At 40.6% G+C, this 23,749-nt stretch overlaps 1 protein-coding gene across 3 annotated transcripts in view; it reads right to left on the reverse strand.

The window, feature by feature from the left end:
* Positions 1 to 23,749, reverse strand: part of IL1RAPL1 (interleukin 1 receptor accessory protein like 1) — a 1,160,102-nt gene that overhangs the window by 1,046,889 nt on the left and 89,464 nt on the right. For all 3 annotated transcript variants that reach the window (XM_075913277.1, XM_075913279.1, XM_075913280.1), the window contains exon 2: positions 512 to 617. In XM_075913277.1, coding sequence (XP_075769392.1) covers positions 512 to 593 — 82 coding nt within the window. In that variant the 5' untranslated portion in view covers positions 594 to 617. The remainder of the gene's footprint in view (positions 1 to 511; positions 618 to 23,749) is intronic.

Here is a 23,749-nt window from a genome sequence, read left to right on the forward strand (position 1 = left end):
CTTGATTTACAGAATTGCATGACATAACTCAAAATCACCTGAACAGCATATCTTAAAAAAAAGTTCTAGAAGGTCTACAGTTAATAAACAATGCCACAAATACAAATTAATATTATAATTGTAATAATGATATTCCAATAAAATAAAATAAAAACACACCCAAAAGCCAGATTACATTCTCTTCAACTGAGAATAACTTTAAAAAAATAACAAACTTCTCTTTAGAAAATAAGTCACCAGATTGTCCATGATTTCAATTAATCCATAACATGGTGCATTTTTTCAAAGAAATGTAGCAGAAAACTGTTCCGAGATAGCTATAGAACTTGCAGTGTTAAAAATATTCCATGTTCCATGCTGCTGATTTTGAAACCCTATTAACTACTATGTCCAGAAAGCAATTCAACAACTTCTTACGGTATATTTTCCAAGTCCCAAACATGCTTTACATACACAATTGTAACCACAACATCAAGCCTCATGGGGAAAAAAAAGGAGAAAATCTACTTACCTGAGCCCCTTTTGGTCACAACCTTCAAGCTCTGAGTTAGAGTAGCATACAAGAGGATCAAGTGTGGAATAGGAGCTTTCATCTTCCAGCTCTTAAACGCTGCTCCCTAAAAGCACACACACACACACAAAAAAAAACACCCTCTGTAAGAATATTAAAAAGCTTCATTTTTAAGATTTTGTTGAAATAATTTTTTAGTAATTAAATCATAAACAGAAACTGTACACAGATGTGTCACTGTAGTTCAAATCTTGATAACATGCTGGGCTGAGCTGAAATCACTGTAGAGGAATATGAGGAAGATTTTTTTCATTTTTGTTTAGGTTTAGCTCTGATACCTCAATACCACTATAAGGCGATTTTGTCCACAGAGTGAAAATGCACTACATGGATCAACATACTTACTCAAACCTTTTGACCAAATTATTCACTGGGTCAAATTCCATGGAAGTCAGTTTGTGTCAGCAAAGAATTTGCTCCTTTTACTGAATTGACAAAATAATGGCTTTTTTTCTTTTAGTTTGTTTTCTGCAAAGATAACACTTTTCTGTTTATTTTAACTACTTCCAGAACAAAACAAAACAAAACAAAACAGAAATTGCTTTCATTGGATCATTCTCATTAATGATTCAAATTATTTACCTCTATAACACTAAAGAGTTAATAAAAAGAGGCTGGTCATCTTTTCAATAACTGTAAAAGGAACCTATGAGAAGATGAACTGATATGGATCTGACGAATCTTAGGACCATCCTCTGCTATTTTTACAAATAGGATGAAGACCAAATCTCATACCTGTTCAACAACACTCAACTGTATAATGCTCCTCATGGCATTTATACAGAGGTTTCTCTGCTCAAGGGGAAGATCTGGCCCTGAGGAGGGGCACTTTAATGATATAAAGGCCCTGTCCTTGTTCCTATTGAAATCAATAGCATTTTACATTGGACCTCAAGAGTTATATTTCAAAAGTGCCTAAATGTTTTAGAAGTCTGTGTCCCACTTTCAGAAGTGACACCTTAATGACACAGACTTTCAGTGAGGCTTAAGTCCCTAAATGACACAGTCACTTCTGAAAGTGGGATTTGGACTTCCAAGTCAAACACTTGGGTGCTTTTGAAAATGTTACCCTAAATGTCATTATTGTCTAAAAGCAGGTGGGAAAAACAGATAAGGAATGGTAAAGATGTAGAATAGCATATTGAAGGGCAGGATTTCTTAGATAAAAACTGCAGAACCTCATTGAAAATGTCACTGTCAATTCTTGTATAGTACAGTTTTACTTTTCAAGACATTTGGGAACTAAGAGCATCAAACCTGCAACAGCTATGATTATGACTTTATTAGAGATGAGAAAGCAGGAAAATGTGCCTTGACAGTTACATTTTTGTGTCATCTAAGAAACTTATACACATATCACATATTAATTCATTCACTTGCTCAGAACCAATTCGACTGGATTTGCATCCTCAGGTGACGGAAGGCCAATTATCATTAATCACCAGAAGTCACCAATAGCCTTAGAAAGAGAAACTATAGAAGACAGAAAAGAGGTCAGATTAACTTAGCAGGGTGAGGAATTAAATGATAAAGCTGTCTGGATTTCTGTGAATGAGATTCAGCCTAATGCTAACCCTCAGCCACAGCTGTAGTTTTCTAACACCTGAAATTTGGTATTTAGATTTTTTTTTAAAGCTATAAATGAAGGCTAATTATCCAGAGGTGAACCAGAACAGATACATCTGAAGCACTGTGCCACATATCACAGCAGGCCTGAGTCAAACATTTCTGAAACCTAAATCCCTTTTCTCAGTCACTGCACTAACTGATGCTGCAGGAAATCCTGAAGCTGATATCTTCAGCCTCCAGGGTACCAGTGAGAGTCAACCCTTCGCTCTGTGTGAGCCTAATAAATTCTGTCCAAAGAACTATAGGATTTTACTATGCACTGCAAGATCACCAAATAAATTCTGGCTATGAAATAGATCCAAGTACATTTTTCTTATGACCATAAGGCTGTGAAGAAAAAGTAAATAATATATATTCAGAACTGAATCATGCAATATTTGTAAAGGGGTTCTAGTGCTAGATCTGCAAATATCTTATGAATATCCATTTTTAAAAGGTAAAGCATTTTGTTTTGGTTTGGACTACATGTTCCATTCAGCCTGAAATGGAGTTTTTTGATTCACTGAAATTTTTCACAATTTGTGAATTTGGTGCTTCGTGTACCTACTGTGTTTCTTAATGTTTTTGGAGCTGCCAATGATTGAGGGGGCAGTTCTCTACAACATTAGTTTTGACAAAATGGTAGTCAGGGACATTTTTCAGGTTGAGTATAGAATTTCTGCTCAAAATGAGAGAGAAAGAAAGAGAGAATAAGAGAGAAACAGGCACATACCTTCCCCAGCATAACCTATTGCCCTCTAGTTATGGCACTCACCAAGCATGTGAGAGATACAGCTTCAGGGTTCTGTTCTGCCTGATCTGGAGTAGGAGAACTTGAAGCTATGGAGAACTTGAACCTAGGGCCCCGGTTATGATGTAGTTTGAAGATGGTCTCGGTCTCATTTTTGCATGAAATTTTTCAAAAGGTCTCAGTTTTGTTTTGATGTGGAACTCCTAATTAATTTGTGATCTTTGGGGTTTTATGAAAATTAAAAAAAAAAAAATCCACAACAAATTTTAGAAGACTAACTGCTCAAGAGTCCACAAAGCAAAAAGCCTTTGTGGCCATGAAAAAGCTTTAAATGAATAATTTAAATGCAATCACAATAAGGCATCTCTGAGGCCTACTACTGTTGGCAGCTCATATTCTGAAAGGAAATATTATTCTGAGGAATGACTATTTGCATAGAATAACAGAACCAAAGGGTTAGAAAGTATCACAAAGATAATCTATGCTAATCTGAAATGTTGTCCCAATCATGAAAATAACACTTTGTTTAAGTTTTGAAAATAAAAATTGCCCCTCTCCCTGCTTGCTGGTTGTTACAAAAGAAGGTTAATAAATTTTTTCCAATTTCTCCCAAAGGATACTTTTGCTGCCAGAGTCTCAAAAAACAACAACTCTTCTGAGGAGGATGCTTGCCACCATCAGGAAGCCCAGAATGGTAATTGTGAAAGTAAGCCATGTTTCTCCCAATATAGTAATGCAGAAATATTCTTAATTTATATACTGTTAGAAAGAATGTAATCAGTGACTACAAAAAAACACTGGCAAACCCAGAACCAGGATTACTTGGAGGCCATACATCTGGCTAACTTCAGGCTTTTGGAGATGTCTCAGCTTTAGGGATTTTCTCCAAATGTAATAATTTTTAGCCACTGATAACAAGCATGACTTGACTAGGGAATCACAACAGTAAAAAGAAGCTGAATAGAATTGCAGAACTGGCCAAAATATTTTCATCAAATCTATTTTTCAAGAGAAAATTAAGCTCTAGATTAAATATTTTTAAAGTATCCTTTAAATAGAAGATTTTGAAATTTGGCATCGCCTGAAATGAAAAATATTTCAGTTTTGGGCCAAAATATGAATATATTCAAATTTCTGCCTATATTTTTACATGGGAAATCTATACTAAACAGATTTTTGTTGGTTTTCATTGACATTTTCCATAGGGATAATCATTTTTGAATAGTTCTACCAAATAGATAAAAAACAGAGATGAGTTTTGTGGTGAGACTGGTGTCAAGAATGACACACCCTCATTCCCCATATTAGTTGCATTCTCTCAAGCCTTTGCCAGAGCTCACTGAATCTGTTGGAATTTTCTTTAACTTCAGTGGGATTAGAATTAAAGTAGGACTTACAGTAGGACTTTATTGTTTTCTTGGGTTTTTTTAATTAACAATTTATTTAATGTCAATGTGTGTCTCAAATGCCAGAAGAATCCGATATGAAAAGTCATAACAGAAAAGTTGCAGGATTGTCAATTACTCCCTGTTGGCATAAAAATTCTACAGGAAGCAGCTTAGTCTTGATCTAGAGCACTTATTACAGAATGATGCATTTGCAAGGCAGACAGCACATCCAGAAGTCCTAAATAAAATACATTCTATAACAATGTTGCTTGTCAACATGAAATTTCATATAGCAGCTTTTTAGAAGTCCCTAAGCAGCACACAGTCAGTCTTCATGGAAGTGCTGTAAAAACCCCTTTGCTACTAAATTAGTACTTTTGATTTTCCAGGAAAATAATTATTTCCAAGTGGCATAACCCTTCTTAACGTACAATTAAAAATAACAAGAAAGCTGAACCATCATGATCTCAAAAACAGGAGCAATTAATTTTTGTGATCTACAGCATTAGTGTCCTGGAACAAATGGAGAACATTGACAGCATTTAAAATGTCAGAACTCCTTCCCCCCATCTGAAAAGTTCATAACTCTGAACAAAATATTATGGTTGTTCTGTGAAAAGTTTACAAACAAAAATTGACTTCATGCCGCTTTGAAACTTTTCTGTGCAGAAGAAAAATGCTGCTTTCCTTCTATTTTTAGTAGTTTGCTTGTAACCCAGTACTTTAATGTATTTGCTTTCTTTAAAAATGTATTTGCTGTTGCCTGATTTTGTACTTCTAGTTCTAAGTGAGCATGTGATCGACTTACCAGTGCTTAACTCTGAAGTTCGTAAATCTAAGGTTCTACTCTACAAAGTTTTAGATTCCTAAGTCTTTGGGTGTTTTCAAGTCATTCTTATCCGTCCATGTTTAGCAGTGAAAAAAAAGAGAACTTTACAGAGCAATAAGAAGGAGCTTATGGTAAAGCAGTAAAAGTGGTAAGATTCATGTGGAAACATTTAAAGCTGAGGAAGCTATCTACCTACATAAGATTGCTGGCATACTACAGGTGGAGGAGGAGATAGCCCATTGCTCAGTGAAGAGGGAGAAACAATAACAGGAAACTTGGAAATGGCAGAGGTGCTCAAAGATTTTTTTGTTTAAGTTGACATCAAGAAGACCGATAGTGACTGGATACCTAATAGTGAGGCAGGCAGTGTGTCACCCCTGCTCCCAACTTTCCCATCATTACTCTGGAGAACCATTGTGCTGCTCCACATATGGGAAATAAGGAATCATCCCCTAAGGCAGAAGAGGAGAAGCCATATACCCCCACTTCTGGCAGGTCTGCAGCCACCATTGCGAGGAGGAAATGTAAGATAGTAGTAGTAGAAGAGTCTCTTCTGAGGAGGACGGAGGCACCCATCTGTCTCCCTAACATGACAGTTCGGGAGATATGCTGCCTGCCATATCTGAGACCTTACAAAGGGATTGTCAAAGATTTTCCGGCCCTCTGACTACTATCCTATCCTACTCATCCATGTGGGCACAAATGATACTGCAAAGTGTGATGCTGAGCATATCAAGCGTGACTACAGGGCTCTGGGAGCGTGGGTTAAGGAGTCTGGATTGCAAGTAGATATCACTAAGGGCCCAAAAGCAAACTATTCCACTGTGTAGGAAATATAGAAAGTATGGCAAGAGATCATCTTGGATCAACCAGGAGATCGTACATTATCTAAAAAAATCAAAAAAGAGTAATCTAAAAAGTAGAATCTACGTCAAATTACAATAGATTACTGTAAGCAAATAACACAAGTATGTAGGGGCACAATCAGAAACATGAAGGCAAAATACAAGCTCAATCTAGCTAGAGACATAAAGGGCAACAAGAAAACATTCTATAAATATATCAGAAGCAAGAGGAAAACCAAGGACAGGGTAGGCCCATTACTCAGTGAAGAGGGAGAAACAATAACAGGAAACTTAGAAATGGCAGAGATGCTTAACTATTTTTTTGTTTAAGTTTTTGTCAAGAAGACTGATAGTGACTAGATACCTAATAGTGAAAGCTAGTGGAAATGGGGTAGAAATTAAAATAGGAAAAGACTAAGTTAAAGATTACTTAGAAAAGTTAGACAACTTCAAGTCACTAGGGCTGGATGAAATACTTCCTAAAATACTCAAGGAGCTGATAGAGGAGGTAACTGAACCTTTATCTGTCATCTTTGGAAAGTCATGGAAATCAGGAGAGATTCCAGAAGACTGGAAAAGGGCAAATATAGTGTCCATCTACAAAAAGAAAAATAAGAACAACCCAGGAAACTATAACTTAGTCAGTTTAACTTCTGTGCCAGGAAAGATAATGGAGTAAATAATTAAGGAATTCATCTGCAAACACCTGGAAGATAATAAGGTGTAAAGAACAAATCATGTCAAACCAATGTGATAGCGTTCTTTGATGGAATAGTAAATCTTGTGGATATGGGGGAAGCAGTGGACAGAGTATACACAGTATCAAACACTTTACCTTAGTAAAGCATTTGATACATCTTGCTTAACCTTCTTGTCAACAAACTAGAGAAATACAACCTAAATGGGGCTACTGTAAGGTGAGTACATAACTGGCTGGATAACTGTTCTCAGAGAATAGTTATTAATGGTTCACGGTCATGCTGGAAGGGCATAGGATTGCACAGAGGTCAGTTTTGGAGACTGATTCTGTTCAATATCTTCATCAACAATTTAGAAATTGGCATAGAAAGCATGCTTATTAAGTTTGCAGATGATACCAATCTGGGAGGGTTGCAAGTGCTTTGGAGGACAGGGTCATAATTAAAAATGATCTGGACAAACTGGATAAATGGTCTGAGATATACAGGATGAAGTTTAATAAGGACAAATGCAAAGTACTCCACTTAGGAAGGAACAATCAGTTTCACACCTACAGAATGGGAAGCGACCGTCTAGAAAGGAGTACTGCAGAAAGGGATCTACGTGTCATAGTGGACCACAAGCTACATATGAGTCAACATTGTGACACCGTTGCAAAAAAAGGCAAACATGATTCTGGGATGCATTAACAGGAGTGTTGTGAGCAAGACATGAGAAGTGATTTTTTTGCTCTACTCTGCATTGATTGCGACTCGGTGTATTGTATTCAGTTCTAGACACACGTTTCAAGAAAGATCTGGAGAAACTGGAGAAGGTCCGGAGAAGGTCCAGAGAAGAACAAAAAAAAATGATTAAAGATCTAGAAAAAAATGACCAATGAGGGAAGACTGAAAGAATTGGATTTGATTTATTTAGGAAAGAGAAGACCAAGACCTACATGATAGCAGTTTTCAAGTATCTAAAAGGTTGTTATAAGGAGGAAGGAGAAAAATTATTCTTCTTGGCCTCTGATGATAGGACAAGAAGCAATGAGCTTAAATTGCAGGAAGAGCGGTTTAGGTTGAACATTAGGAAACACTTCCTAACTGTCAGGGTGGTTAAACACTGGAATAAATTGCCCAGGGAGGTTGTGGAATCTCCATCACTGGAGATATTTAAGAGCAGATTGGATAGCCATCTAACACGAATAATCTAGACAGTGCTTGATCCTGCTGTGTGGACAGGGGACTGGACTTGCTGACTTCTTGAGGTCACTTCCAGTTCTAGTATTCTGTGATTATATGATTCTGTGACAATGGTCCAAGTAGAAATGCACAACCAGTTTGACTGTTCAATGTTCAAATAGGAATTCAGCAGAGTTGGTTTGGTAACTTTTGTGGGGCTGGTTTAGCACAATTTTATCACCACATTTGTGGCTGGAACTGACCCATATTATTGCCCTCTTTCTTGGATGGACTTTCTTGACACTTTTTCATTTATTTGCAACTTCTTTTTTTTTTTTTTTTTTGAGAAGGAGGGTTAAAACAATAATTACTTCTAATAGAACCCAGTATTCCCAGAAAAGGATCTGAGGGCTAGACACTATACAAATGCTTATTTTATCACACATATCTAAAGATGGCACCTGTATCAGATGTTGAGCAAATAATCTGCTTATTAAAAAGAAGAGAAATCATTCATTCAAAAAATAAATTGGGACATACATTGAGCTTTATAATGTATATAGCTATTTTAAAGTATTATGGCAGCCTACTCAGGGAATTACAAAACAGCCTGATGCCTGACTCAGCACTTATTCTCTCATTCTTTGATTCATTGTATCAGATGATGATGTCAGCATAGTATATGAAGTAAAGGATACTTGTTATGCACACATGCCATATTTTCCACACTGCTTACATTGATTACTGGATCCATGCCTGCTCTATTTAGTGTACCTTAAATGTGATAATAGAAAGCAAGAGTTTTGGATACTCTTGGGCACTTGACCATTCTATTAAAGGCAGCAAATATTATTCAGAAGCAGAAGACAGCATAATTTTTTGAAAATAAACTATAGTAGCATATAAGGATGTTAATTAGTGGTTAAGTTATTAGTTGAGTAGTCGCTGGGGCTCTTGTACATTTCAAAGGAGGAATGTGAAACTCTGCATGGAGCCCAGGAAGTCCCGTTGACTCCAGTCTGCATGCGGACCAGCTTTGAAATGTACAAGAGTCCCCAGGGGGCTCTTGTGCATTTCAAAGTGGAAGCGCCTCCAAGAGCCCGGGGTCCATGTTGTGCTGCCGATTTGAAATGCCACATGGATCCCAGGCTCCACATGACATTTCAACGGAACCTGGGATCAACTCAGGACTCCCCAGCTGACTGTGGGTCCTGCACGGCATTTCCCCAGAGCTTGGGAGTCAGCTGGGGACTCCCAAGCTGATCCTGGGGTCTGCGGACATGCCGCACAGAGCCCAGTATTAACTGAGGAATCCCCAGCTGACTCTGGGCTCTGCCTGGTGCTGAGCCAGGGATCAGTAGTGCAGCGCTACCGCTTTGAAGTTTCCTCTCTTCCCCCACCCTTTGCTGTCTCTATCTAATAGAGGCAGAAAAGGGGGGGAGGGGATTGACTAGTTGATTAGTTGACTGACTAGCCAATAAGCATTTGCTTATCAGATAATTGACTAGTCCTTAACATCCTTAGTAGCAGTTTTGAAATAACTGGCACACCAGCCCTTATGTGCTTGAGAATTCTCTGAGCATCATTTCTCTACCATACAGACTTTGAAAGTTAGACACTTTTCTGCATGGTCATGAATTAGTGTTTGATCCCAGTTTCATGATGGATAAATATGGGGAAGCTGTAGCCTGGTGTGAAAGGTATGTGGCAAATCCTCCACTCCAATTTTTCATAGCCTCCCTCAGTTGTGAATTCCATTGTACAGGAGACAGCAGACTGCACAGAGCATCTTCTTCTTATGAAAACAAGTGAACAATTGAGGTATCAGCCATCCTTGCTGTTATCCAGAACACATTCCAAAACACGTGGACTTATAGCAAAACAACTTGAAGTGGGAATTTTTTTCCTACGGCTAACTTCCATTTGCACAAATTGCTTTATGGTTTTTCTTGCACAACTTAAAAGCAGGCAATGGGAAGACTTATAACACATCAGTTCCTACAAGCGTCAATAACTTTAGTTCAGAACGGACGTATACTGGGACAGTAGGGATGCTCTGTACTGGGACTTGATGGACCACAGTCTTAGAATACTAATGGGGAGACCCAGGTTCAATTCTCTCCAACATTCCCTTTATCTGATTTGGAGTATACTGGGATATTCTGATGTGGCTTGCTCTCACTCACTCCAGCTGAAAGTGTGCCAATGAGTATATATAATTCACAAGTCTTTGGCTCGGAGGAAGAATAATTCAATGGTTAGAGAACTCTCTAAATTCAAGTCTCTAAGCCAATGATTATTTAATTATTTGTTACAAAGTGGAACATCTTCAACAAGAGAGACTGGGATATTCTGCTTTAATCCAACAGCTAGGCCTCTTTCCTGCAATAATGGAGACTCAAATTCAATTAAGAAAGTTGGCAGCTTTGATGCAAGTTTAAGATTGCTGCTGTCTCTTTTCATGTCCTTACCTCTTAACAACAAAGAAATATGACTTCAAACTACAAAGTGAATGTTGCTGAAACCGAGCTTTTAGTCTACAGTTTGCAATAGAAACTGCACACTCAATAATGCCTGGCAGGAAAAAACATGTGTTGGTGATACTGCTTAATAATCCATGTATTAAAAGGGAAAATTTGAATCCATATTTCTACCATTCAAAGATGAAGCATTCTGGCAATAAAATGACAAACAATGTTTGATATGATGTCAATATACCCTCAAGTTCCTCCTTGAAAAATGATGTGTATTCCTATAATAGTTTAGGTGTGTAACAGAAAGGTACCTATTTATCTATCCATGAAAGCCACACACCACCCATCTTTGAGGCATCTGAGTACCTCATAAAATTATGACTTCACAAAAATAATTTTTCACTGTGAGCATCCACAGCAAAATGAACAGAATGCCTGTATCCATGCTCCATGCAGTTCCCAACATGAGTAGTTTGCCTCCATTTCTCATCAGCCTAGAGATGGCATAGAACTGAGAAAATATCAAGAAGCAGAAAATAAATTCTTTAAAATTGTCTATTACAAATGATAGGGGAAACTACAATATTTTAAAATCTCAATGTAGCCAGATATGGAAATGTAGTAAATTAATTAAAGCACACCAAAACCCTGAATTTTATTCAGTTTCTATTCAGCAGTTAGCTATCATGTTAATAGTAGCATTATAACAGAAGAACCTTGGGTAGATCAGCTAGCGGTAAATATTTCAACTTTATTTTATTTCTTTAAACAGCATAAATTCATGAAATTTCCATCTTGGTTAGAACTAAAGAGTTAGAGTTCTTAAGTATGTCAGCAACAAGGTAATGCTCTGTCTGACCCTTGCATATTCTTTTTGGGTCTGGCAAGACTACAGAGCTTTTCTGGGATACTTAGAAAAGAGACTCAAGACGAAGAGACTCAAGAAAGCTACAGTCAACTTCTATATGATGGTTGGTTTTTGGCTAGCTACCTGGAAAGCCCACACTGTAATAGATTTGTGCTGAACATATCTATGCATCAACAGCAAAGCTTCAGAAAAAGCAAGGAGGTTACCTACTCTACTTACATGAATCCCCAACTTAGGTATGAAAGAAGCTATAACAAAATTACTTTTGTTATTTATTTCCTTCTTTCATAGCATGGTATTGTGATGAACAAAGATAATGTTTTAGTTTAATTCTTCACTAAAATAAATTAATTAATGACCTATTGCATCTTGATTACTGCAACAACCTTCTCTCTGGCCTTGTTAAATGTAATCTCCCATTGATATCTATTCTGAATTCTGCAGCAGGGATATTTGCTTTGTCCATCATTTTGACTAAAGACACTCCCCTCTTTACCTCAAATACACACTACTTGTCTTCACTTTCAAAGCCCTTCATGGCCTATCTTCATCCTACCTAGCATCTCTCATTCAGTACTGAGAAATTGGTTTCCAGCCTCCATAACCCTCTTGCTATATTTTTATAGTGATCGATATGCTTTTTCCCAAAATTGTCCCTCACACTTGGAAGGAGCTCTCATCAACAGCCACAAAGTCACTTTGTTGTTTTCCTTTACATTCCTCCTTATTCTCCTTTGCTATGATGCCTACAAAAAAATGAGATTTGTCAGGTTGCTGGTATGCGAAGACCACAGTTTATCATGACAACTAGTACTGTTTTGTTGTTTCCTTGTACTCCCTTACCTATATCTATCTATTAGAGAAATTTCTTTCTAGAGTATTCAGTTCACATAATACCCTGCCCATTGCTTTATTTGTGCCATGAAGTTTAGGTTACTAGTTTCTGTGTTTTTATGACTAATATGTTTTGGGTATTTAGACTTGAAGTCATTCCTGCATCTGATGCCTTTCCTTTCCCTTTCATAGCTAAAGTAATGAAATGGGTCCCTATTTTGTCTTGCAATTCACACTCAATGACCTCACTTAATAGTTATGTCCTTCTTGGAACAACCTTAAAATGCTTGTGATGATTCTTTGTCTTCCTTAAGCTAACTTGTCAGTTCAAGGTGCTCTCCCATTCCATATTGCAGAGTTTGTTCACTCAGTGGAATAACTGTTATAAATGGCATGAGAGCCACATGCTTAAAAAAGAAATCTCAAAAAGCCTCCGTTTATTCTCTCAACAAAATTTAGACTGTCATTTCCTAATCTTTCCTGTGTAAGGAATGGTAAGTAGCTACACCTCCTCGGGAGCAGCATGCTTGACAAATACTTGCTCAAGGTGGATATTAATCTGCTAATGTGCTTTTGTGAAAGGCCAATTCTCCAGCCTTCTCCTTCCCTCTTCTGCTGTGCTAAGAGAAGTGTTGGGTGGTACTAATATTGCAACACACTCCTCATCCATTTTCACACACTATCCATTTTCACACACTCTGTCCTTTTGCTTGGAGTAGATAGGTAGCCACCATACTGCAACACCTCCCTAACCATGCCTGCACTCCAAGTACAGGTTGGCCACTCAGAAGGTGTTAGGAGTACAGTTCTTCACTAAAAAAGCACTATAAAATGGGTCCTTTGACAGTTCTGCTTCCCTGTGCAGAAAAAGGTTTCACAGTTATTATTTATTATTAATATTCCTGTTAGCTCTCCTGAAAGAGACTGGAATACAACTACAGAAAATTATAAAGCTTCATATCCTGTCTGTATGTCTACATAAATCATATCCACAAATATACAAAAATCCTTGTGCAAGACAACTGTGCTAACTACTAAGGAAAGTCTCAGCTCTCTGGTGATTAAGCAGACCTTCAAAGCAATTTGTCAAAGTGACTTACATTTTGTTTTGCCCCAGGGCTTTAACACTGGTAATGTTCCTCACAGCCCTATGGTATAGACTTCTAGAGTGCCTTACTTCTGGGAATACTAATCTAGTAGTATATGTTACTCCTAGAAATACTTATCTGGCAGTTTACATATGTCCTATGGGCCAAATATAGGCCAGTTAGCATGTAACCACTAGGACTTGCAAAAGCATCAGAGATATTGGATTTGCAGTAAGAATTTTTACTTTATGTTTTCCAGTTGCACAGTAGCCACTTTTCTGTAACATCAGCACCAGAATCATAGCCTCTCCATGCTACTAACAACACTGTTTTTCTGCTCTTCAATCTCAGGTTATGTCTATACTAAAGACAACTCTGCCATGTCCAGCGAACGTATCTGCTCTTCTGAATTTTTTTGGCATCCCTCTAAACCTCGTTTTATGAGAAAGAAGAGATGTTCCAAAAAGGTTTTTTTCCCTGACATTTGGCCCAGTGTAGAGGAGCCAAATGTTGTAAAAGCCTTTTCCAAAAAAAAAAAAAAAAAAAAAAAGTGGAAAAAGCTATGCAAATTGCAGTTCTCAATTTGCATAGCTTTTTCTGGAAGAACAGTGTGGTGTAGACATAGCCTCATATTCCTAATATGGTAAAGAAATGTGACTTGGGTGGGTGGTTCACTATTTAGAATGATCTGCAACCAAGAAGTCTAAATCAAGCTAAATAAAGCAACTGCCCTTTTAATGCATATCTCCCTCTTTTACATTAGCAAAAGGGATTCCTACACCTCTTCAGAAACATTTCCTCACAACTTCTTCATTTAGCCTTTAAAATCTATTTATATCAGTCTCTACAGCCTGTGGTATCACTGAGTCATTTTTCTAAACAACACTCAGTTTTCCTTTTTTCTCCTCATCCATCTCATTTTGCTTTATAGGAGACTTTTAAAATAGTGACATCCTCAGCTATCACTGACTCTTTAGTCTCTCTTACAGAGGCATATTAATATTAGGCAGGGGTACCAACAGTTTGATGGCCCCCAATAAAGGTATGTGTGTGGAGATTGGAAGCTCTGTGCCCCTGGAAAGGACGGAAGCTTGAGTGGAAGGGGCGGAGCCAGGACAGACAGCTCTCAGAGCCTCATAGACCATGGCATTGGGGCCTGTCCCCCAACCTTCAGAGCAGTGTGGAGTGGGCAGCATGGCACTCTGAGCGGTAACTTTAAGGGCCCAGGGCAGTAGCCCTCCCAGGCCCTTCTGAGCCACTGGGGCCTAGGACAATTGCTCCCTTTGCCCTCCTCCAACTGCCCCCATACCATTGGCAGTCCTGATATCATGAGAGCTCTGGGTATAGGATGATACCGAAAATACAGTAAAACTCCACTGGTTTGGCATCCAATGGTCCGGCACTCCTGATGGTCCGGCACCATCTGGAACCCAGAAGTGCTCCAGGCAGCAGGACAATTGGAGCTGCTCTGCCCCCAGCTTCCCCAATTCAGCCACTGTTGAAACTGACCAGTGGCTGACTCGAGGAGCCAAGGGTAGAGCAGCTCTGCCCCTGGCTTCCCAGAGTCAGCCGCTGGTCAGTTTCAGCAGCAGCTGACTTGAGGACGCCAGGGGCAGAGCAGCTGGTGTGCTGCCGGGTTGGTCCCGTAGTGCCGACACTTGGCGCTGCGGGACCAACCCGGCAGCACCCCAGCTGCTCTGCCCCGGGCTTCCCAGAGTCAGCCACTGGTCAGATTCAGCAGCGGCTGACTTGGGGAAGTCTGGGGCAGAGCAGCTGGGGTTCTGCCGGGTTGGTCCCGCAGCACCGAGAGGCGCATCCCTCCCACTCCACCCCAGACCCCTCATAGCCCCCCCTTCCGATAGTCCGGCATATTTGATAATCCGGCACCCCCTGGATCCTAAAGGTGCCAGATTATCAAAAGTTTACTGTAGTTTGTGAAAATAAGAACTGTAGGGGTTATATCTATAGCTATCTATTTACATACACACTCACTCACAATTTCTAAAATTCTCAAAGCTCATTTTTCTCCTAGACGAATACGTTTTATATTCCCAGAACATATTTTACTATTAATTCCACTTTCCATGGGGAAACTGACTGTATTGCCTGTATTGTAACAGGTACTTTGATGATTATTCTATGCAGCCCTTTGCACTTCAGTGAGCCACTGGCCAACACGGAACACTGTAAATCTCAAGTGTATTACTATGTTCAGTGTAGGCCTATGGCCCTCTGAAGAGCAAAGTTCCGATGGTGCATTTTTTGAGAGACCCTTCTTTGAAAAACTTGCAGCACATGTTCATGTTGATGATGGGACTGCACAAAAAATTCTCCCAGGCATATGAGAATATGGGTGTCAGGAATTAGTATTTAAATGATGTTGATTTAGTGTTGACAGATTAACTATTGTATAACAGATTGGTTTTATATTTATGTATTTATGTATTTATTTATTTATTCTGTATAAATTAAATCAGGAAATGAAAGAACTTTTTCCCCCTATGTGGCCAGAGTAAATATAACCTAACATTTTAAAAACTGGGTATCTAACTCTTGGCCCTGGAATACATATTTAGGTAAACAAGTCTCAGTTTTATGAAGCTCTGCTTTTTAAATTTAGATCTAGGTCTTCATTAAAGTCCCATTCAGACAATTATGCCACTGTAGCTCTGCACAAAAGCATTTACTTAACTTTAAACATATACTTATGTCCTATTAACTTTAAATGAGATTAAAAAGATGTTTAGCTTTAAGCACATGATTAGTGTTTTGGTGTATTAAGGCCATGAAAGTCATCACTGATGTGTTTTCTCTCCCCCAACTCCTTCACTTTCCTTTAGAACCATTTGCTTTATGAGCTTACATAAAATAATGAGATGTAAACTTTTGCTGCTCAGGAACATACATGGAGGGATGCTTTATTTTGAAAAGTCCTTATAAATAATAATTCAATTTATTGTAAGACAATGTCTAAAAACAGCTCTCAAAAATATAGTACACTTACATGTAATACTGACAGAGCAAACAATACATGTTGTGAAGATTATTCTTTAAAGTAACCCTGCTGAGCCAAGCTTTCATGTTTGCTTGTTCCAAAGTTTCAATACAACCCTCTAACAATTAGATTCTAATGATGGGGGATAAGTCCTTCTGTTTATATAACCTGAAGAAATGAAATCACTTTGTGCTTCAAAATTGCATGTAAACACTGAAAATAGTACAATTTAAAACAGGAAGTTGATGGAGAAACAATTATTTTAAATGATCAGGAGTTTCACAATATCTACCAAGCTTTGACATATGACAGAATGTGTCTAATATTTGATTGTAAGTAAGACAATCACTTTTGAATATATTCATCCGGTAGAAAGCCAACCATACCTAAGGGCTCCATTTACACTGGCATGATTTTCTGAAAATGCTTTTAACGGAAAAGTTTTCCATTAAAAGCATTTTTAGAAAAGCACGTCTAGATTGGCAGGATGCTTTTCCGCAAAAGCACTTTTTGCGGAAAAGCATCGGTGGCCAATTTAGACGTGCTTTTCCGCAAAAGAGCCCCGATCGCCATTTTCGCGATCGGGGCTTTTTTGCGGAAAACACTACTGTGCTGTTTACACTGGCCCTTTTGCGCAAAAGTCTTTCAGAAAAAGACTTTTGCCCAAATGGGAGCAGCATAGTATTTCCGGAAAAGCACTGACGATCTTACATGAGATCGTCAGTGCTTTTCTGGAAATTCAAGCGGCCAGTATAGACAGCTGGCAAGTTTTTCCGCAAAAGCAGATGACTTTGCGGAAAAACTTGCCAGTCTAGACACAGCCAAAAAGTTTATACTATTATAAAAACAGCTGGTGCATGATTAAGAAGTCAGCGTCCATGTGCTGAATACATGATGTAAACAAAGACCACTAACAGAGTTTAAGGACGCAAACAAGACAATCTCACCTTTTCAAGGGAAAAGCTTGTGTGTGAAAGTTCAGAGAAAAACAATTTATATAAGGACTGTCACCAATTAATTAATTGGTAAATGATTCAAGTATTGGTGATTTACAATATCTAATAATTACCCTCTGAAGTTTTTGAAAGCGAGCAGAGAAAGAACTGTGAAACTAGCTTTGACTTTGAAATAATTTCTTTGGAGATTTCATGCTAGATGGAAGGCATTCAATAACCCTAATGGGGGGGGGGGGGGGGGGTAGGGAGCAAGAGGATGGACCTGATGACCCCGGAATACACTCCTTTACTTCTTCATTCATAGTATAACATTTATCTTTGACCTTCTTACAAAACTCTACATACTAATCTCATCCGGGACTGCTTCTAATATGACAAATGTACAAGCAGCATTCAAATACCAGCTTTTTTTTCTTTTCACAAATCAAATCTGCTGCGGGGAGGAGGGGAATCCATCGTGGGCCTGATTCCTCAAAAGTGCCATTTGCTATTGGTACAAAGACTGTAACTTGCTAAACTTAGTTCCACTTTAAAGAGTCAGTAATTCATAATTTGGCATTTGTAGAGATATTTATACTGTTGAAGAGGCAAAATTCCAAGCCTACCAGTGAGGTATATTACACATTTCTAACCATGAATAGACTGGTATCAGATCTTGAAGTTGTGACAGTCTAACGTCTATAATGGCTATTTTAAAAACTTCAACCCTCCTCTACCAAATCTATCAATACAAATGATAGTACATCAAAGTAAAAAAAAAAAATATAGAGCATATACATATGTTTAACCATTCAGAATACAGACTGTACAAACCTAATCTTTGCATTATTACACTGCGTATATAGGGTACACTCCACACTTTTTGAATTTCTCATAGATTTTAGGCCCTGTTTGATACTTAAATTACATTGTTACATTTCAAGAAAAAATATTTTGTTTTACTTTCCCAGGGAATTAATGTCATGCTTGAAAGTTAATAGTGCTATTATAGTTAATAGTGCTATTAAAGTTAATAGTGCTAGAGATTAAAACAGCAGTGGGCAATAGGGTTGCCAGGTGTCCGGTATTGTACCGGACAGTCCAGGTATTTGCACTCTCTGTCTGGTAAAAAAAAAAATCAGACAATACCAGACATGTGCAATGTCCAGTATTTTCTGATTTTTCTGGCTGCGCACTGGACGGATGCCTGGTGTGGGTGAGTGTGGGGGGGGGGAGTGGCTGGGAGTCCCAGCTGGGAGGCGGGGCCATGATTGCGGCTGGGAGCCCTTAGTTGGTTGAGTGTGAGGAGGAGGAGAAGCCTCCTCCTCGCTCGTGCGTCGCCAGGAGCCTGCGCGTGACAGGCAGCGCCCTGGGATCTGTAAGTACCCGTGTCGGTCCCACTCTGCGCCCACCGGTTTGCTCACCCTCCCCCTTCCCAGCCGGCTGGTTCTCCCCCATTTCCCCTCCTGATCTTCCCTGGCCAGCCCCCCCACCGCCCCCCCCACCTCTGTTTCCCACCGGCCCATTCCTCTTCCTTATCTCCGCTGGCCAGTGCCACTGCACCCCCCCCCCCCCCCGCCAGCTCTGCTTTCCGCCCCTCCTTCCTCTGCCCCCTCCCCTCTTGGCCAGCCCCACGGCCCCCAATCCCCACCAGCTGTGCTTCCTGCCCCCCCTTCCTCCTGTTCAGCCTCATGGCCCCCAACCTCCCCCCAGCTCTGCTTCCTGCCCCCCTTCCTCCTGGCCAGCCCCGCCCCCCTCCCGCCCATGATCAAGTGTGTCCGGTTTTTTTGGGGGGGGGTCTACCTGGTAAGCCTAGTGGGCAATAACCAGCCTGTGCTCCACCTCCCCAGATGGGGGCCAAAGCTGAAATCCAAGGTCTTCGGCCCCACATGGGGGATCTGAAGCCTGAGTCTCACCACCCAGGGATGAAACTGTGGGGCTTTGGCTTTGGGCCCAGGCAGTGAGGTTTGGGCTTCAGCCTGGATCCAGCAAGTCTAACACCAGCCTTGGCGACCCCGAAATGACACCATTTGAAAACTGCTTCAATAAGACATTTAACAGATAGTGATAAATAGCCAATTACTTGCTAAACATGTATTTATGTGACATGTGAATTTCAACATGTAGGTTTAACTGTAATGAACTCTATTCACAACTATATTAAACCTCCATTAAATGAGGGTAACTCTGGAGCTTAATTAGGCCCTGTGGAATTACTGTGACAGTCAGAATTATTTTAATTCTAGTATGAGTTATTGTGTTAAATACACAAATATTAAAAACATGAGAGAGACTTAGATAATCAAATCTAATGCAGGAACGTACTTAGCCAGAATGACACTCTCACCTATCACTCTCCCTGCCTGCCCTAAGTCAGGTGGCCGATGAGCCTCCCTGGCACGTATGACACAACATCTATGCTTGGCACACAGTCATTCAAGTTCCTAATTTATGTAAGATTTTAATTGGAAACAGGGAGAGAATTAGGTGAGAGAGGAACTGGTTATAGCTAGAGCGGCGAGGGGATACAAAATTGATATCTGCATTTGCATCTGCAAAAATCATCCACGGATATTCACAACCACACATGTGGTTACCCATGTATATAAAGTGGATGTTCACAAATTTGCAGAGTTCTAAATACAAAATTTGTATCGCCAAAAATGAGCTGCAGAGATCCACAGCTGCATCCACGGGAGGGGATTCCCACAGACAGAAAAGCAAGGCTCTGCTTATAGTCATTTATACCAGTTTAAGGCCATTCATTTCAGTAGCATGAATCCTAATTTACCCCAGCAGAATAAGAGAATCTGGTCCACAGATTAAGTTAAATTTTCAATGATGTACTAATAATCACGGCCTTCCTACCATATAAGAATTAGTGTTACAGATAAACCCTTCCTCTGCCCCAGATTTAACAGGATTTGGCATGATCACCTACTTGCAGAAGGAACCTGAATGATCTATTTATAGAGCCCTGTGTGCATCTGCATCTGCATCTGCAAGAATGGGCTGCGGATATAAAGGAGATAGTTGCAAATTTATGGGGTTCTAGATGCCAAATATGTATCCACATATGCATCCATATAAGCTAAAATGAGCAGCAGATATCTGCATCCACATCCAGGGTATGTCTACACTACAAAGTTAATTCGAACTAACAGACGTTAGTTCGAATTAACTTTGATTGGTGCTACACTAGCGCTCCACTAGTTCGAACTTAATTCGAACTAGCAGAGCGCTTAGTTCGAACAAGGTAAACCTCATTGTACGAGGACTAAGCCTAGTTCAAACTTACTAGTTCGAATTAAGGGGTGTGTAGCCCCTTAATTCGAACTAGTGGGAGGCTAGCCCTCCCCAGCTTTCCCTGGTGGCCACTCTGGCCAACACCAGGGAAACTCTATTGCCTCCCTCCCGGCCCCGGACCCCTTAAAGGGGCACGGGCTGGCTACAATGCCCGTGCCAGGTGCAAGCCTGCCAGCACCCAGCCAGCAGACCCTGCACCTGGCACGGCTCGAGCCACCCACCCGATGCCCCCCAGCCCTCCCCCTCTTCCCGGGACCAGACTGGCGGCTCCCGGGAGCTTGCCCAGGACCGCAAAAGGTGGGCACCCGCCTGGTCTAGTGCGGACATCGTAGACCTCGTCCACGATCTCCGCACTAGGCACAGGAAAGTGGCCATCTAGGGCAGGAGAACTGCCAGCCTGGCCACCCAGGAGCAGGTGTGCATAAAAATCAAGGTGGTCCACTGAGACCCCCGACCCTGAGCCCTGAGCTTACAATGGCCGTCCTGGGTCAGACCAAAGGTCCATCTAGCCCAGTAGCCTGTCTGCCGACAGTGGCCAACCCTAGGGATCCTGGAGGGGATGGACCGAAGACAGTGACCAAGCCATTTGTCTCGTGCCATCCCTCTCCAGCCTTCCACAAACTTTGGGCAGGGACACCACTCCTACTCCCTGGCTAATACCACTCCATGGACCCAACCTCCATCACTTTATCTCACTTCTCTTTAAATTCTGTTCTAGTTCTAGCCTTCAAAGTGTCCTGCAGCAAGGAGTTCCACAGGTTGACTCTTTCCTTTGTGAAGAACAACTTTCTGTTACTAGTTTGAAGTCAGCTACCCATTCCTTTCCTTTGGTATCCTCTAGTCCTTCTATTATGGGAACTAATGAAGAACTTTTCTTGATGCACCCTCTCTACCCAACTCATGCTTTTATAGACCTCTATCCTATCCCCCCTCAGTTTCCTCTTTTCTAAACTGAAAAGTCCCAGTCTCTTTAGCCTCTCTTCATATGGGACCTCTTCCAAACCTCTGATCATTGTAGTTGCCCTCCCCTCTCCCACCCTCTCTCTTCCTCTCTCCCACCTCCTTTTCCCAGTCTCCCCGAGTTTTGTTCAATAAAGAGAGATTCTATTTTTGACCACACGTTTTCTTTATTTTGTACATCAGGAAGGGGGGCTAGGGAAGGCTTTTGCGCAAAGGGGCCAGTGTAGACAGCTCAGATTTGTTTTGTGCAAAAAAGCCCCGATCATGAAAATGGCGATTGGGCCTTTTTTGCGCAAAAGCACGTCTAGATTTGCACGGACGCTTTTCCACAAAAAATGCTTTTGCGGATAAGCGTCTATGCCAATCTAGATGCTCTTTTCTGCAAATGCTTTTAACGGAAAACTTTTCTGTTAAAAGCATTTGCGGAAAATCATGCCAGTCTAGACGTAGCCAAGGAATATACACATTTCTGTATAGAAAGTTTCACCCTTTACGGGATGCAGTTATGGTAACTCTATATCTCTCAGCAGGCCTTGCACACCACTTAGCACTAGCACTTCACTATCTGTTAAGTTTCTCTTCCTCCTTGTGTGGTCATCAGCTGGGGACTTTTAGTTAGATCTGCTTTCTAAGTTTCTTAACCTTTGGCTGTCTGGTTTTCAAAACCTTCAGAGCTGATAAAGCCAACAGTGAAAGTTAGGTGCTGTGACCCAATGCAGTGCAGACTAATGGCAGGGATCTAGGTGCTGCTGGCAGCTTGGGGAGTTTGGCCACAGCACACCCAGGCTACAGCCCTGGTGCTCAAGAAGCCAGCCTAGCTGTTCCAGTGCTCGGGTGGCCAGACATTGCACTCCCCACCTCCCTGGCCAGTCCTGGTACTCAGGCAGCCAGGCAAGTGTGGTCCCCACTGCCTCAAGGATCCTGTGGCTGGGCAAGCATGGTGGCTGCATTCCCTGCCCTGAGCTCCCCTAACATCTCTATTTGCCTGCCCTAAGCTCCACCCACCCACCATGCCCCTGCTTTGAGACCCTTCCCGTCCTCCCCCCCCCCACACACACACACTTAAATTTCTTACAGGTACTGTGCTATCACAACCCCCTGCCCCAAACCCCTTGCCCTGCCCAAAATGAGGCGGGGGGGTTGTGTTACAACAATGCAAATTACTTTCACCCTTGGAAAGCCAATAAGAAATGGACCTTGGCTGTATTTGGAAAACTCTAGCCCTTCTGCCCAACTCTTCCCAGGATCCAGACAGACATCATTCCATATCACAGAATCCCTAAAAAGTGATCTTAAAGCATATCTTTAAGCCCACTAGTTCAAACCCTTTTCTTATGCATAACAACCCCATACAGAGCCATCCATCATACGAATAAAATTTTTAAAGCCAAGCAAAACAAGACAAAACAAAAATCTTGTAGGAATTTTCATATCCCTTTCATCAAACAAGGAAACAATAGGTAAGGAATAGTAACTTGCATCCCCTCTTCTCCTTGCTCTCCACAAATGGGCATTCAGTCCACAAACAAAACACAAGAGGAGGAATATATTAAATAAAAACACTTGTTTATCATCTGTAATATAACAGGTTTTTCTGGGAACACCACTGAGAGGGTCAAATCAGGATGAATTGCTTAAAGACAGAGCTATTGACAACCCAAGACTGGGTTTCTCCAATGTGAGGCACACCAAACCAGTCACAAAGAGCATTTCTATTTGCTACATAGGACAGCAAGAAGTCACACAGGCAATTCCCTTAAACACTCCATCTTCTCCTGTGCCACAACCAATACCACACCTTATGCAGATGAGGGAAACCAATCTCATCAAATGGGAGCAGGTTCTTCCAATCCCAAAGAACCAGCCACATTCCCAGGTCAATTTATACTTCAGATCTTAACAAAAAGAGCACACTATGCAATCCTCTAGAATTGGGAAAGGAAAAGGAAAGAAATCTTCTATTTTATAAGTCTCTGGAATACATCCTTTGTTAAGATGGGTCATCAGTTCTTTCAGGCTCAGTCCATAGCAAAGATGCTCCTGAAATGCTGATTTGGAATGATGACAAAGATGTAGGAACACACAGGCCCCTCTTTATACTCTTGCCTACGTGGAGAGAATTCTCTTATTCTGTTTGTGTGGAATTGCTTCCTAAAATGGTGTTTGTCACATGAGCAAGTCACCTGTGTTAAGTCCTTTTTTTAGGTAAGCAGCCATGGTTTACATGCTAGTCTGAATGTTCACAGCAAAGTTCTTTAGATATGGATTGGCATCACTTTAGCTGCACTAAAAAAACCCAAAACAATGAGTAGTCCTGTAGCACCTTAGGGTATGTCTACACTACCCCGCTAGTTCGAACTAGCGGGGTAATGTATGCATACCGAACGTGCTAATGAAGCCCGGGATTTGAATTTCCCGGGCTTCATTAGCATAAA

The sequence above is a fragment of the Pelodiscus sinensis genome, chromosome 1 (genome assembly GCF_049634645.1).
Source record: "Pelodiscus sinensis isolate JC-2024 chromosome 1, ASM4963464v1, whole genome shotgun sequence".
Classification (NCBI taxonomy): Eukaryota; Metazoa; Chordata; order Testudines; family Trionychidae; genus Pelodiscus; species Pelodiscus sinensis.